General features: G+C 36.5%; 1 protein-coding gene across 1 annotated transcript; it reads right to left on the bottom strand.

Moving 5' to 3' along the window:
- Window positions 1–588: 588 nt before the first annotated feature.
- LOC123668400 lies at window positions 589–1,611 on the bottom strand. The gene has a single exon (XM_045602135.1). The coding sequence runs from the start codon at window positions 1,609–1,611 to the stop codon at window positions 589–591; it is 1,023 nt and encodes a 340-aa protein (XP_045458091.1).
- Between the last annotated feature and the right edge of the window lie 14,365 nt (window positions 1,612–15,976).

Here is a 15,976-nt window from a genome sequence, read left to right as displayed (position 1 = left end):
AAAAACCTATCAAACATAGTGCTTTTGGATGCTGGTGGTATGTAGCATGCGCACAAAAGTAAGTCAGAGTAGCAAGGGAAATGTAAGTAAATTTCCTCTATATTATTAGCCTCAAGGTCAAACCTTCTTAGTACATTAATGTTTTTTTTAACTAAAATCAACAGGCCTCCACCTCCTTTTTTATCCGTGAGATTAAGATTTCTGTCTCGACGGAACATTAAGTAGCTATCGGTCTTTATTTCAGAGTCAAAAACAGCAGAAGAAAGCCAAGTTTCGACTAGGATAATTACATCGTACTCACAGGTAAGTAAATTTAATTTCAATTGAGTAATTTTAGTTTTCAAGCCACCACAGTTTTGATAGAATATTAATAGATTATCTAAATGCATTATTAAAAGAAGAGTAATATATTATATAAGCTATTGTATGTAAGTAAGTTTTGTGTAACGTTTTCGTGCTCCCTGACATCAACACTATACAACGACAAGTACAACAGAGACAGAAATGAATATCAAAAAAATGTGTAAAGCTCAGAACAATATTATGATAAATTTTATGTGTATACGCACAAAGCAGCATCGCCCAGAGTCACAATATTTTCTTTAAATCACTACTACATCGGATATGTACCACTCGCGCTTCGTCACTTTTCCTTAATAGAATGCAATGATTTTTCACCCAAATGTACTTATAATTTTTAGCCTTTGCGTGCTGCCTAGCGGTGCTAAATAACAATTTATTTTTGAGCGTTAAATGTTCGTTTATATAAAAGCGGGCATCCTGATTCGTAGCAGTGGCGGCGGCAGACTTGGGCGGGCCGAGAAGCGAAGCCACAGTGAGAGAGCGGCGCGCGCGCGCAGCGGCAATCACATCATCGCGCAGCCGGCGTGTACTAAGTTGAAGTACAATATTTTTTGGACGGTTGCTAGGTTTGCCGGGGGCTACCCGATGGACGGACCGAATGTCGCTTTCTTTAATGTCAATACCAATTAACTTTCCTATTTGGATAGATAAATGAACGAGATTTTCAGCCTTTTTCTCGGGAATATTTTGTATTTCCACATTACAGCTACGAGAAACCTGGTCTAGGTCATCAAACTTAGCCTGTAAACATTCCAGGTCCGTGCGCAATTGACTGTTCTCCTGCATCACATCATTGAAATTTGATTGTGAAGACGACATAGATGTTATTGTATGTTCTAATTCAATTATTCGTGTTTCTGATGCAGCCAAACGCGATGCTAGGCTTTCGATGTCCTGCTTGATCGACGAAGATACTTCCTGAATCGCAACCTGAAGGTCAGCACGCCATTGTTGCCTTAATGTTTCGAATTTGGCATCAAAGTATTGCATTAGTGCCTGCGATTGCGGGTCGACATTTAAATTATTTAGTGACGTCGGTTGTATCTTAGGAGAGTGAGTTACGGATGACGTACCATGTTTTTTGGACTTACAGTTTTGGCATTTCCATTTCATTTTGTTCATGGGTAATATTTTTTTAAATTCGATCTCGGAGAAATCTGCGCATTGGTAGTGCAAACATATGTTGCATGTTGCGCATTTCAACATTTCCTTATCATTAATGTATCTGTTACACTTGCCACAATCCATTGAGGCTTTAAGTAAAAAAAATAATCCTTTAACTATAAGCTAAGCAAAAGTTACGTCACAATATATCGGGGTCGGGTCCAGTTTTGCGTATGGAACCGTGCGGTGCATCTAGTGTTAAAGCAAGCAGTCGTTTCTTAGTAAGTTACATGAACTTTCATAAACAGAGTGAATTTAATATTCTCAGATATTGTCTGTGTAACTTCTGTTCGCACATGTGGTTATTGTTATTTAAGTTTGAGCGGAACAAATTAATTTAATACGTATCGCTTACATCAAAATTTATATTAAAATGATCGGTTATGTAACCGATAATTTATTATTTTCTATATCAATATTTTATTCTTTTTTTTTAAATGCTATTTTCTGGGAGTCTGTGGACAAGTGTCTGCACGGCGTCCATTCAAGATGAAATTATCATAAAATCGTGTTGCGTAAAAATAGTTAAGTAAATACGCATTGTTAGGTATAGCTCGAAAAGTACTAGTTAGGTCTCGATTAAATTTCAATGGAATCACATGAAAAAAAAAATCACATAACACACACAAATGCTGTGTGCTTACGGCATTAAGAATATAGCAACCCCCTCTCTTCCCGTGGGTGTTGTAACAGTTGACTAAGCGATAACACAGTTCGACTACCGCCTTGGAACTTAAAAAGCCAACCGATGGCGGGATAACTATCTAACAGCCCTGTCGAAATGCAGTCGAATTGAGAATCTAGCTATATGTAGAGTGCTAGTTGCTACTGGTAACTACTGCTAACTAGTGCTAGTTGCTACTGGTTCTTAACAGATTACCTCTTTGATAGCGCTGGACAATTTATTTTGTTTAGGATTCAGTAGCCGAAGGTGATGGTCTAATTTCCGGCGAAATCACATTAAATTCTATACGATAATTCCATTATGAGGTATGTTAAAAGTTTCAAGGGTATTTTTATTCTATACATTGCTATATCAACACGAAGTCCCAACCCAAAGTCAGCTTTCTATCTTGTGCCCTCTCCGAATACAGAAATTTTGTCAAGTAAATAAATAAATAAGCGCTTCACACTCAACGGCCCGCAGTAGGATTTTCTCCTGTGTTGGGGGTCCGGAAACACACACAATACACAAGCACAACGCCCAGACCACGACCAACATCTATATGGCCAATACAAATATCTGTCGTAAGAGGGGATCGAACCCGCGACCGCCAGCGCAAGTCTGTTTACTGTGACCGCTGCGCCAACGCGTCGTCAAGCTAAAGTTGTACAAATACAGAAATGAACATCTAGAAAAATATCTAGATTTTATATTCAAGATAAACATATTTTTTGTAACAGTGGATTAGAAAACGTGAAAACTACGGAAAATTTTCTCAAAGATTTAGCGTGTTCAATGTATTGTAGCTGAAATACTCATAAGTTAATGGTCTGTAGCGCATTTATCAATAATTTCTCTTCATAAATCTATCGGAGTCGACGACGCGACTTTTATAGCGATATTAAATTGTTTAATTTTCAACGCGAGCGCACCGCGATCGTTAACACGCGTCCTGTTATAGAAAACAAGCGATAGCTTTTAAAATATTTATGTTAACAACTAGCTGACCTGGGGGACGTCGTACCGTCATATTTTTTAAACTTTGCAATAAAAAATGTCGCGGTCATTTATCGATTTTTTTTTCTTTTTTTCTTTCTTTAATATAGATGGGAACAATAGTTTATTAAACATTATACATATTTACAATTCACAACTTAAGAACTAAATATTTACAGATAGTTTTGGTATAAATCATGTCCGCGTGGAATTGTGCCAAGAATGCTGGCAGCATTTCCCCGTTGAATCGCTATGCCGATTCTCTGGGCAAAAAATGCACCAGCCCTCTTGTCACCAGTGGATATCGAAAAAAAATATAGCCTATATTTTAAGATGGACAAAGTTATCTGTGCACATTTAAATAGGGCCAGTAGTTTCCGAGAGTAGCCCGGACAAACATCATGGCATGAGATTTTTAATATATACTAGCTGACCTGGCAAACTTCGTATCGCCTTATTTTTTTTCTTAAATATAATAATTACATATATCAAAACAAAATATACCCTATCTTTCAAGTTGGATCAAACTGCAGACGGTGTGCAAATTTGATTAAAATCTGTTAAGTAGTTTAAGAGTTCATCTCGGACAAACATTGTGACACGAGATTTATATATGTATATTAAGATATGCATGTACATTTATTATTAATCATTATGAGAGAGAAACAGTGATTAGTAAACGTGAATTCATATTAGTCGGCTCGGCAACTAACATGGTTTATCTACAACTTTTTTAAGGAGGTATCCGTTTTGAATTTTGTTCCCTTTCTCTATCGTATCTGATAGGAATAAGTACGTAGTATATTTAGTTCATAGTATTCACTCAAAATGAAATCTTAAAAGATTATCAATGAACTTAATATGACTGAGCAGAGATACAGAAGCGTAGCAGGGGAGGACTATGGGGAAAGGGAGGGGGGGGGGGCATCATGCCTCGGGCGCTACTCACAAAGGGGCGTCAAATGATCCTTAAAACAAAAATTGAATTTAACTGAGGTAGGGCACAGCAGGAATTTCCTGCTCAAAATATGGAGCAGCCCGACTGGGGTAGTACCTCGACCTTACAGAAGATCACAGCAAAATAATACTGTTTTCAAGCAGTATTGTGTTTCTGTTGGTGAGTAAGGTGACCAGAGCTCCTGGGGGGATTGGGGATTGGGTCGGTAACGCGCTTGCGATGCTTCTGGTGTTGCAGGCGTCTATAAGCTACGGTAATCGCTTACCATCAGGTGAGTCGTACGCTTGTTTGCCGACCCAGTGACATAAAAAAAAAATGACATATTATATGGTTTTCGAATTTGCTAAAAAGGTATTGTACCCGAGCGCGAGTTAAGCTTGCTACGCCACTGCAGAGATGACTCAACAAAATCAACTGTCAGTCTGTTCGTACTAGCAATAAAGGTAGGGCTAGGAAGAAGAATGATTATGGACCATCAGACGTCTTTATTTATAAGACAGTACAGGACGATGACATATACGTTACAGTTCGTTGCGCAGAGGGCAAGCCGATCCTCGTTATGCTCGACGCACACTGTAATGATAGTTCTTATTATGATTATGATTTCAAATTATACATTATTCCATCTCTAAATCTGGCTTCAAATACCTTTACTACTTACTTATGACAATTTTATTTGCCTTAAACTTACAGAAGATCACAGCTACATGTAGTGTTTATTATTTATTTATTTTATTTTATTCTTTATTGTACACCACAAATATATTACTAACAAAACATAAAGATAGTTACAGACAGTGAAGTACAATGGGCGGAATAATGACTGATGGGCGGTTAATTAGCCATTTCTTCCAGACAACCCATAGTGTTATGTTCCTATGGTAAGTAAGGTAGCCAGAGCTCCTGGGGAGAGTCGAGGTTTACGTCGGCTACGCGCTAAAATGCTTCTGGTGTTGCAGGCATTTATAAGCTACGATATCCGATATATGTTATGTTAAAGTAAATATGGAAAAAATACATAATATATAAATACATAGTTTCAAATACTTGGAGACAAGGTTATTTAAAATAGATATAATATATAAATAATAATCAGGACCAAATATTTTAACAATATTCGAAATTGAATTCTAAATGAAATAATAAAGTTATTTTTCTAAATTCGTATTATTTCTAAAGTTCAATGTTAAACATAACAGTGTAATATCTTGTCTAAAATGTAAAGGAAATTGTTTTTTAATGCGGCAGCATACGGCCTTACAGATATTTAATTTAATTTTATACTTTGCGGTATAATATCAGTATTATTTGGGTCTTATTGCGCTCATACAGTGCTGACAATTCTTATTTGCATAACAATTATTTCTGTACTTCCTAAACGCGTTTTCTATGTCGTGTGTAGCGGCATATATACTTGTTGTCTATGAGACTGACTGCACACCTCTTTTGTTACTTCTTTGTTCTTCATTAAATTTTTAACGGACTTCAAAAAAGGAGGAGGTTATTCAATTCGACCATATAAAAATATTTTTTATGTATGTTCGGGGATAACTTCGTCGTTTATGAATCGATTTCGATAGTTATTTTTTTGTTGAAAAGGAGATATCCCAAGGGTGGTGGTATGATAAAGAAACCAGGATCTGATGATGGAAGCCCAGAGAAATCGGAGTGAACCCTCGAAAATCGTTGTGACGACTAGTGCGTTTGTTAATTTTTTTCATCTACTTACGTTGTATTTACTTGTCGATGTAATCGATGTCGATTTTTTTCATTTATGAGCAAACACAACTTTATTTTTTTTCTTATACGTTTTTGATACATACTTTTGACTACACATTCACGATGAACCAAAGAGTATGACGTAGCGTCGTATCATAGTTTCATTATTACGTATATTAAATAACGTATAGTTTCATTTCAATCGAGAAAAGAGTAAGTTTGAGAATCATAGTAAATGTTTTTATATCAAGAATATGTGATAATCTATGAACAAAAATAACAACGCAATTCTGATGTACTGTACGAAGTTCAAGGGCGACATTGCGATGATTTCTGAGGAAGCAAACAATTTTTTTTTTTTTTTAAATCTTTATTTGTATAATGTAAGAGGCTTTGGTCGCTTAGCGACTATGTCAGCCCCATTGATCATAACAAAATCACTATACTCTTAAACTAACCAATCTTAAAAACATCCAATACACCTTAATCGCCAGTGCCGACGTAGGATCAGAAAGGATAGCATTACAAATTCCCACACATCTAAAGTCAATACCAATTTCCTTTTCCAATATTCCTCTGCGTTCGGCTCCGACCCGAGCACACTCCACTAAAGCGTGGTATACATCTTCTCGCGTGTTACATACTGTGCAGTTAGGAGACTGAACAATTTTCATCATGAACCCGAATGCATTTAATGGGACGTGCCCGGATCGAAGTCTTAAACTAGTAACCAACATTTGTCGACTTAATTTTGCATTATAAAACCAGGGTATCTTGGGCGGCTCGTTTTGGATTGTTTTATACCATATACCCTTTTCAACCGATCTTTTGTTAAAATACTCTTTCCAGTTGTCGAAACACTTAATTTTAATTTCTCTCAAAAAATTGGTAAAAAAAGGTACATGGTTCACAGATATACCGTCCACAATCCCCATTTTTGCACCCATATCTGCCGCATCATTGCCAATCAAATTTATATGAGATGGGATCCACTGAAATTTAACATCCTTACCATAATCTTTTAAATTCAAAAATGTTTCCAATATACAATAAGCTACAGGCAGTCCTCGTTTACCTGAGGTGCACCGAGCTATATGTTGTAGGGCACTTTTAGAATCACTAAGTATAACAAATTTATTACCTTCGCACGAATGAATGTAGGATAAACATTCAGATATTGCAACTAATTCCGCTTCTAAAATTGAAATGTTGCTATTTAGCTTAAATTTTGCAGTTATATTAGCTTGTGAATCGTAAAATGAAGACCCAATTCCATTATTATCCTTAGACCCATCCGTATAAATTTGATAGCAATCAGAATATTTTCGTTGAATAGTATTTAAAGAATTTTTTAATAATTTATCAGAGCTGTGGAATCTTTTAGATCCGTGTACAACAAACCACGTATAAGTAAAATCACTACAAACTGTCTTATATTTCGCACCTTTAATAAAACAAAGATGTAACTCAAAATTTGTGGATTTGGAGATTTTACAATAAAACCCGTCTTCGTCGCGTAAAGAATAGTTAGACTTCGACTCCGGCGTTTTAACTATAAGATACAGAGAGATACGCGACTGTTGCTCTCTTTTCTATCAACTGGAACTGACAAGTCAGTTCTTATAAAGTGGCGTGATTCAGAGATGCACCGGCAGTGAGCGGAGATTGAAGTGCTGCCGTTTTGAGTAACATCAAATAATTCGATATTAGATTAAAAGGGATTTAAAATAAAAAGATAATTTTTGTTATACTTCATTCTCTCAGAAAACGCATTTGATAATGATGTGTAACATTTGGATTTACTTCGGTTTTGTTTTAAAAATTGACAAATTTTACAAAGTTAACGCCTAACACTTCAGTTTTATATTGAAATATATGCCTTAGTTGTTGGAGTAATTGGTTAAGTATCACTTTATTGTAATAAATAAGGCTATTTATAAAAGTCACTTTTGTTTACTTCTTTTTATTATTTAGAATGACGAAAGATAAGTAAAAACTTTCAACATTAATTCCCTTTTCGTGTAAAAGTTTAGAATAACTTGTAACTGTTGTGCTTATTTGTATAGGTTTTGAAAATGGTCTTAGAGCTCACAATTTTTTTTAAGTTTAATACCACATTCAGAAACTGAACACCACAATGAAGAGTTACAGCGTATCGAGCGTAAAAGTTATAAGATAAACATAATAGTGTATCATTACAACCTATACAGTCCACTGCTGGACATAGGCCTCCACAAGCTTTCGCCAAAAATAGCATGAACTTATGTGTTTTGCCCATAGTCACCACCCTGGGCAGGCGGGTTGGTGACCGCAGGGCTGGCTTTGTCACTCCGAAGACGCTGCTGCCCGTCTTCGGCCTGTGTATTTCAAAGCCAGCAATTGGATGGTTATCCCGCCACCGGTCGGCTTTTTAAGTAATATAATAATAGTGTAATAAGTTATAAATTTTTTTTCATCTGATTACTGTAATAAATGTGAAAGTTTATGAGGATGACGTATGGATGGATGATTGTTACTCTTTTATGGCAAAACGACTGAATAGATCATTGTCATTCAACAATGCTGCTATTTTGACGTTAAATAATTATGATTATTATTCATCCTTAAAATATACTACTGTGTTATGAATTATTGTTATTTTAGACTAAAGAAGTTATGCAGGTTGAAGAGGAAAATCAACAAAGTACATATATCTCCAGAGCCCAAAAATGTAACTGCAGAGCTGACGAAAATGATGACACCGACTCAATATTTTACTGTCACTTATGAGTTGACGAGAAAAATGACACCTAAATAATACTAGCCATTTACAGTCCTCTAGTTCGTCTTCAAGATCATCTTCATCTAGTTCCGATTCATCTAGCTCATCATCGTCAAGCTCTTCTAGCTCATCTTCATCCAGTTTTTCAAGCTCCAATAATTCAATGCCTACCCAAAACCCTGCCCCACAAAACGTTACAACGGATTGTGAAGAAAAGACGTCTTACACCAATTCACCACAAAATACTGAGCAAAATATGAGCAAATTCAGCTGAGAGAGCGACGAAATTACAATAGTGTGGCCAGTTACAATATTTCTCCAGTATAATACACAGATCTAAGTGACGTCGACCGGAGTGACGACGATGCACTGTAGATTTTAATACGTTGTTTAATAAGCCTGTCAACAGAAGAAATTTTATGTTTGAAAATCAAAGTTCTTCTGACTCTGACTGCAATAATAAACCAAATATTTGTCAGTCAGTTCAGCCTATTGCAATGCACTGCTGGACATAGGCCTCCCCAAGTTCGCGCCACACATCCCGGTCCTCCGCAATCCTCATCCAGCCTATACCGGCAATCTTACGTAGATCGTCGGTCCAACGGGCCGGAGGACGTCCCACACTGCGTTTGCCAAGACGCGGTCTCCACTCTAGGTCTACTCCAACGGCCATCGGTCCTGTGACACAGATGACCAGCCCACTGCCACTTCAACTTGCTAATTCTGTGGGCTATGTCGGTTACTTTCGTTCTCTCGCGGATAGTCTCATTTCTAATCCTATCTTTGAGAGAGACCCCAAGCATAGCCCGTTCCATTGCACGTTGAGCGACTTTAAACTTGTGGACCGGTCCCTTCGTCAGTGTCCACGTCTCGGCTCCGTATGTAAACACAGGCAGGACGTATTGCTCGAAGACTTTTGTCTTCAAGCATTGCGGAATCTTCGAAGTGAAGACTCGACGAAGCCTGCCAAATGCCGCCCAGCCCCACCGAATCCTCCTATCGGCCTCCTTCTCAAAGTTGTTGCGGCCTAGTTGGATAGTATGGCCTAAGTAAATATAATCCTGAACAACTTAGAGAAGAGTACCATCGACCGATACCTGTCTCGGTATGACTTGGTTGTTAGACATAACTTTCGTTTTGTCCAAGTTCATACAGAGAACGACACGTCGGGAGGACTCGTTTAGACCGGCTAGCATTTGGCCTAACTCATCTAACGTGTCCGCAAAGATGACGATATCGTCGGCGAAACGAAGGTGAGAGATGTATTCACCGTTGACATTGATGCCTTGTTCAAGATCTTAAAGATATCCTCCAGCGCAGTGGTAAACAGTTTCGGTGATATTACATCTTGCTGTCTTACCCCACGCCGCAGGGAAATAGATATTGTTCTCTGGTCCTGGACATGAACGGTCATCGTCGTTGCGTCGTACATACATCTCAGTACCACGATATATCGCCAGTCGATATGACATCTCTGCAGAGAGTCCAGGACAGCCCAGGTCTCGACACAGTTGAAGGCTTTTTCGCACTCCACAAATTCCATACACAGCGGCTGATTATATGTCTCTGTCTTTTGAATAATCTGTCGAACAGTATGGATGTGGTCTACGGTGTTGTAGCCATTTCCAAACCCAACCTGCTCTGGTGGTTGGAATTAAATGTGCAGAAAATATTGATTCCGACGGTATTTAACTTAGGGTTTCACCAACCAAAAACAGGTCAGTGTGATCTATGTGTATCATATGATAATTCAAACAATGAGCAAAAACAAGATGATAGACATTATAAGAAAGAAGAGACTGCTGATTTTTATACTATTTACTAGCTGACCCCGCAAAACTTTGTTTTGCCATATATGTTATTAAACCCCTTAATCCCCCCCCCCTTTTAACTTAGGGGTATGAAAAATAGATGTTGTTCGATTCTCAGACCTACCCGATATGCACACAAAATTTCGTGTGAATCGGTCTAGCTGTTTCGGATGAGTTTAACTACAAACACCGCGACACGAGAATTTTATATATTAGATTATTTGTGGTTAGTAATTAAGTATTTGTGATTTTAGGAGATATTTACTAGAGACTAATTGTACCTAATTCTTATAATAGTGTATAGTTTTTGTTTTGTTTAAAAAACAATATTTGTAGCCATAAAGAGATATATAAATATGAGATGATTAATAAAAATTTGTTTAATTCAAAAAAAAGGTGATAAATTTCAGTTTTCGTTTTATAAAAAAATGATGCATTAATACATACAACGTCATAATTACAATTAAATAATCATAAAACGAAACATTGTGATTTACTTTTAAAACTTTTTGTTATGTTTTAATACTAAAGAGAATTTTTTTGAAATACTACCTAAAATATTAAGTAATTTTTGGCATTAAGTCGGAACTTTTTTTTCATCTCCATTTTACAGCTATTATAGACTGTAACACAGTTGTTTTTCTATTATTCTATTAATCTCTGTACTTTAAACTACTGATATCAATAGTAAAAGTCATTAAGAGCATTACAAATAATTGGTAATTTTTAATCAAACACAATGCGGAAAAAGTGCTAAACTTCAAACGCCAATTCCCACAATTTGCGATTTTTGAGTTACATCTTTGTTTTATTAAGGGTGCGATTTGATCTGTTCGTTAATTTCGAAGTTAATTACATATTAAAAAAGTGATTGTAAGTAAATGGTAATCATAGTTGTGTTCTATAACAATCTACTAATAAAAAAAGCTAATAATATTAATCAAAATTATAAAATAAAAACCAGTAAAATAACTAAGTACGGTATATATAAGCACGAGATAAGTCTTATATATAAAATTCTCGAGTCACAATGTTAGTTAACATACTCCTCCGAAACATCTGGACCGATTTTTATGAAATTTTGTGTGCGTATCGGGTAGGTTTAACTGAGGTAGGGCACAGCAGGAATTTCCTGCTCAAAATATGGAGCAGCCCGACTGGGGTAGTACCTCGACCTTACAGAAGATCACAGCTAAATAATACTGTTTTCAAGCAGTATTGTGTTCCTGTTGGTGAGTAAGGGGGGTACAGAATTGGGGATTTGGCGCTTGCGATGCTTCTGATGTTTTTTTTTTCTTTTATTTAGGAACAAACAGTTGTATACAATGTAATAAAATACATATATGATAATAATTTTAAACCTATAGTTCCCTGAATTTCCATACAAAATAAAAAAAATTAAAATATGAAACTTGTACAGCTAGATTGTTACATTTTTAAGAGAAGAAAATATTTTGTTTTTGCATGTTGCAGGCGTCTATTAACATCAGATGAGCCGTACGCTTGTTTGCCGACCTAGTGACATAAAAAAAAAGATTCATGTTCTAGGTATGTGTAGTCAGTCTGTCAGTCCAGCCTATTGCAGTCCACTGCTGGACATAGGCCTCCCCAAGTTCGCGCCGGACATCCCGGTTTTCCGTAACCCTCATCCAGCCTACACCGGCAATCTTACGTAGATCGTCGGTCCAACGGGCCGGAGGACGTCCCACACTGCGTTTGCCAAGTCGCGGTCTCCACTCCAGGATCCGTCTACTTCAACGGCTATCGGTCCTGCGACACATACGACGACACGACGAATATCATATGAGGTATGAAGAGAATTATCAGAAATTATTAATTTATTGTGTACTTTAAATCATCTTATTTCCGAAATGATTCGGGCTTCTTATTATCCTTCAATCTTTTCTTTAAAGGCATCTTGTAGAGGCTTGTATCTAGGCTTTGAAGTATTTGCGGAACCCACAGTTGAGAATAAACATGGCTCTTTATACTTTATTTATTTTCAGAAAAAAAAATGCAAAGAATGTTATAAACAGTACAACCAAATCAATGTACATTTTAAACAGTACGCTCTTCCTAAAATAGTATTATAATTTAAAAAAAATCTTTTACTAAAATGATTTGCAATTAATTTAACTTTAAAATAATGTCTGTCAGACGGCATACGTAATTTATTTTTCTGGTTCAAAGAATTTAACGACACAAAAGATTTTATTTTTACATTGAACGTATTCGAAACAAAGCTGCATCTATTATCCAGATCCCTATTGTTTTTTCTGCTTTTAAATATGTACTCTACAAAACGTATACTAGCAAGCATTCAATTACACTACATATATTACATGCCATTTTTAGTTAAATTTATAAATAAAATCAACCAAAATAGAATTAGTAGGTCAAGTTCAGCTGTAAACCTATCTTGGATTTAGACTACTGCGTATCTTTTAATTAAGTTTTGTTCATAGCGTAAAAATAGTAGTTTTAAAATGTGGTTCGTTGTAATTTTCGTTAAGACCTCGATCGTAAGGTACAAGATGTAATAAAACGTTTGCATTGCGTTTTGAATTATTGATGCCTTAATTCACAATTCATCTCATCGACATCACATCTATTCAAATATCGATCGTCTTTTGTCGCGAACGTTTTCGTCTCATCGCGTCGCGTTGCCAAACTTATCGTTAGATCATGTCACATTTACATACGTTTTAAAAATTGTTGTGATATTGTGACAAAAACTGTCCTTGACTCCTTGGTTATAAGCGAGTATAATTTGAAACGAGTGGCGTCAAAAATCTTCACTTATTTTTCACGTTGTATCATCATGAAATAAACATATATTTTTTAAACATGAGTGACATATTGTAAGTATAAGTTGCCGACTTACGTAAGTTATTATGCGCTATTATACGAATTTATTCTTGCGTTTCTGCGTCGAAGGAACGGAGCGTGAAGGTGAACATATTTGATGTTGTTCATTTAACATGTTATCGTGCTGTGATTTAATGGCAAAAAGTAATGAAAAATATGCCGCTTCAGGCAGAGGCCAAGTCTCTTAGTCTTTTCGCTCTAAGGAAATAGTAATTCAACGCTCTCGCGAGTATGTAGTGGTCAAATTGATTTTACAATCGGGAGTTTTGATCTACTACCATTTAATTAATAAAATAACACGTCTTTTATAAGATTAACTTACTGCGGAGTTTCTTGCAGATTCTTCTCTGCAGAATCTACATTCAGAATCGGTGGTAGCTTCACTTTTAACTGATATTAATTAACTATGTTAAATATAATCTTAATGTGTAGATAAACAATATATTATACAAATATATTGTATAAATATATATTGTGACACCACTATTTGAACACCGGTCTAGCATAATGGTGCGTATGCCATGTACCTAAGTGGCTAAACACCGGTAGATGCGGGTTTGATTCCAGCTCGGGATGGATACTTGTATTTGTATAAATATTTTTTACCGTTTCTTTGTGAGTCTAAGTGTGTTAAGTTACTAGTTAAATACCTGATAGCGGTCGTTACTCATAGTAGGGACCAATCTATAATATATACTGACCAACCTCCTCCCCTCAACCTCAAGAATATAGCCACTCCCTCTCTTTCCGTGGGTGTCGTAAGAGGCGACTAAGGGATAACACAGTTCCACTATCACCTTGGAACTTAAATAGCCGACCGATGGCGGGATAACCATCCAACTGCTTACTTTGAAATACACAGGCCGAAGATGGGCAGCAGAGTCTTCGGTGCGACAAAGCCAGTCACCAACCCGCCTGCCCAGCGTGGTGACTATGGGAAAAACACATGAGCTCACGCCTTTTTCGGCGTGAACTTGTGGAGGCCTATGTCCAGTAGTGGACTGCGAAAGGCTGCTGTGATGATGATGATGATGAACATTCTCCCCTGTCCAACATGGAGAAAAATGCCCTATGCCCAGCAGTGGGATGATATAGGCTAATTAAATCAATCAATCGTGTATCGTAAAATAAATACATATATTTAATAAGTTGAATTTAGCCTACTATAGTAGTTATTAGTTAAGGAAATAATCGAGCTAAATATAGTTTAAGACAGACGCAATAGACGTATAAAATATAAATAGACATCTGCTACAGTTTATGAAGTGTTCTGACCTCATTTTTATCGATTGCGTGCTTCTTATACATCAAATAATCTGCAGAGGAACACCAAGCTTTTGATATATTTCGGAAATTATAATTATGAACTAAATTATTTAGAGAAAAATTACAGACATTTGGATGCTGTTCGTGGAATTATTGAAAGAGTAAGAGATGTCATCATCATCATCATCATTACAGCCTATACAGTCCACTGCTGGACATAGGCCTCCACAAGTTCACGCCAAAAATAACGTGAACTCATGTGTTTTGCCCATAGTCACCACGCTGGGCAGGCGGGTTGGTGACCGCAGTACGGGCTTTGTCGCACCGAAGACGCTGCTGCTTGTCTTCGGCCTGTGTATTTCAAAGCCAGCAGTTGGATGGTTATCCCGCCATCGGTCGGCTTCTTAAGTTCCAAGGTGGTTGTGGAACCTTGTTATCCCTTAGTCGCCTCTTACGACACCCACGGGAAGAGAGAGGGTGGCTAAATTCTTTAGTGCCGTAGCCACACAGCACGTAAGAGATGTAAAGTTTATATAACGCCTAATTATGTCCTAATTATATCTAGATATAAATGTTACGAAAAAAAAACGAGTGTGCTTTACACAACCCAACCGAAGTAAAACTTTTTTACTAATAGGCCTGTACAATAGGCCTACACTGTGTCTTAGATAAATGAAGCGATGAAGAGTGAATGAAGAATGAGCGAATGAAGCTCTGGTTATAAGAGAAAGAGAGGAAGAAAATGTTTGCTCACACCACACTTGGTAACGCTCTCACCAGCTTACTCCTCAAGTCAAGCTTGGTTAAGAAGTTTACTTCAACTAGAGAATATAATATTCGGTCTATGTTTGAACGCTATACTATCTAACATTAACATAGGCCATAAAAATCTGGGTGTTATTATTAATAAACCCGAATAGCTTAGATTCGTTTGACGGGACTTACACTGGCAGATAGCTGATGTAATAAGGAGTAACTTAGGATAGTTTTATTATAGAAATTTATTTATTTTGTAACTCTGCGAACTAAACAATAACTTTTTTGTTAAATTCCACGCAGACAAAGTCGCGGGCTCAGCTAGTCATAAATAAAATTTATTACATGTTTTTGAAATATTAAGTATTTAGCTCAACATTTATTTTTGTATAGTATTTTTTCCATGTCTTAATTAGTATATTTTACGGATTCATCACCTTGTCCATTGTGTTTGTGCAGAGTACACATCGCTCCTTGAATACAAAACGGACACAAATCGTAATTCATAAATTTTACAGGACGGCTACAACAAATTTTTTAAACTGTTTTTTTTAAATATTTCATATATTTATTAATTAAATATAAGATGTTGATATATCAATAGATGCGTATTTTTTAGCTGTATCTAGGTATAATATGAACTTTGTAAT

Source organism: Melitaea cinxia, chromosome 3 (genome assembly GCF_905220565.1).
Source record: "Melitaea cinxia chromosome 3, ilMelCinx1.1, whole genome shotgun sequence".
Taxonomy (NCBI): domain Eukaryota; kingdom Metazoa; phylum Arthropoda; class Insecta; order Lepidoptera; family Nymphalidae; genus Melitaea; species Melitaea cinxia.
Note: the sequence above shows the minus strand (reverse complement) of the source record. Positions and strands in the feature narration are given on the sequence as shown.

Bases quoted from the DNA above. Each gene is read 5' to 3' on its own strand.
- LOC123668400 (XM_045602135.1), bottom strand. From the start codon at position 1,611: ATGGATTGTGGCAAGTGTAACAGATACATTAATGATAAGGAAATGTTG.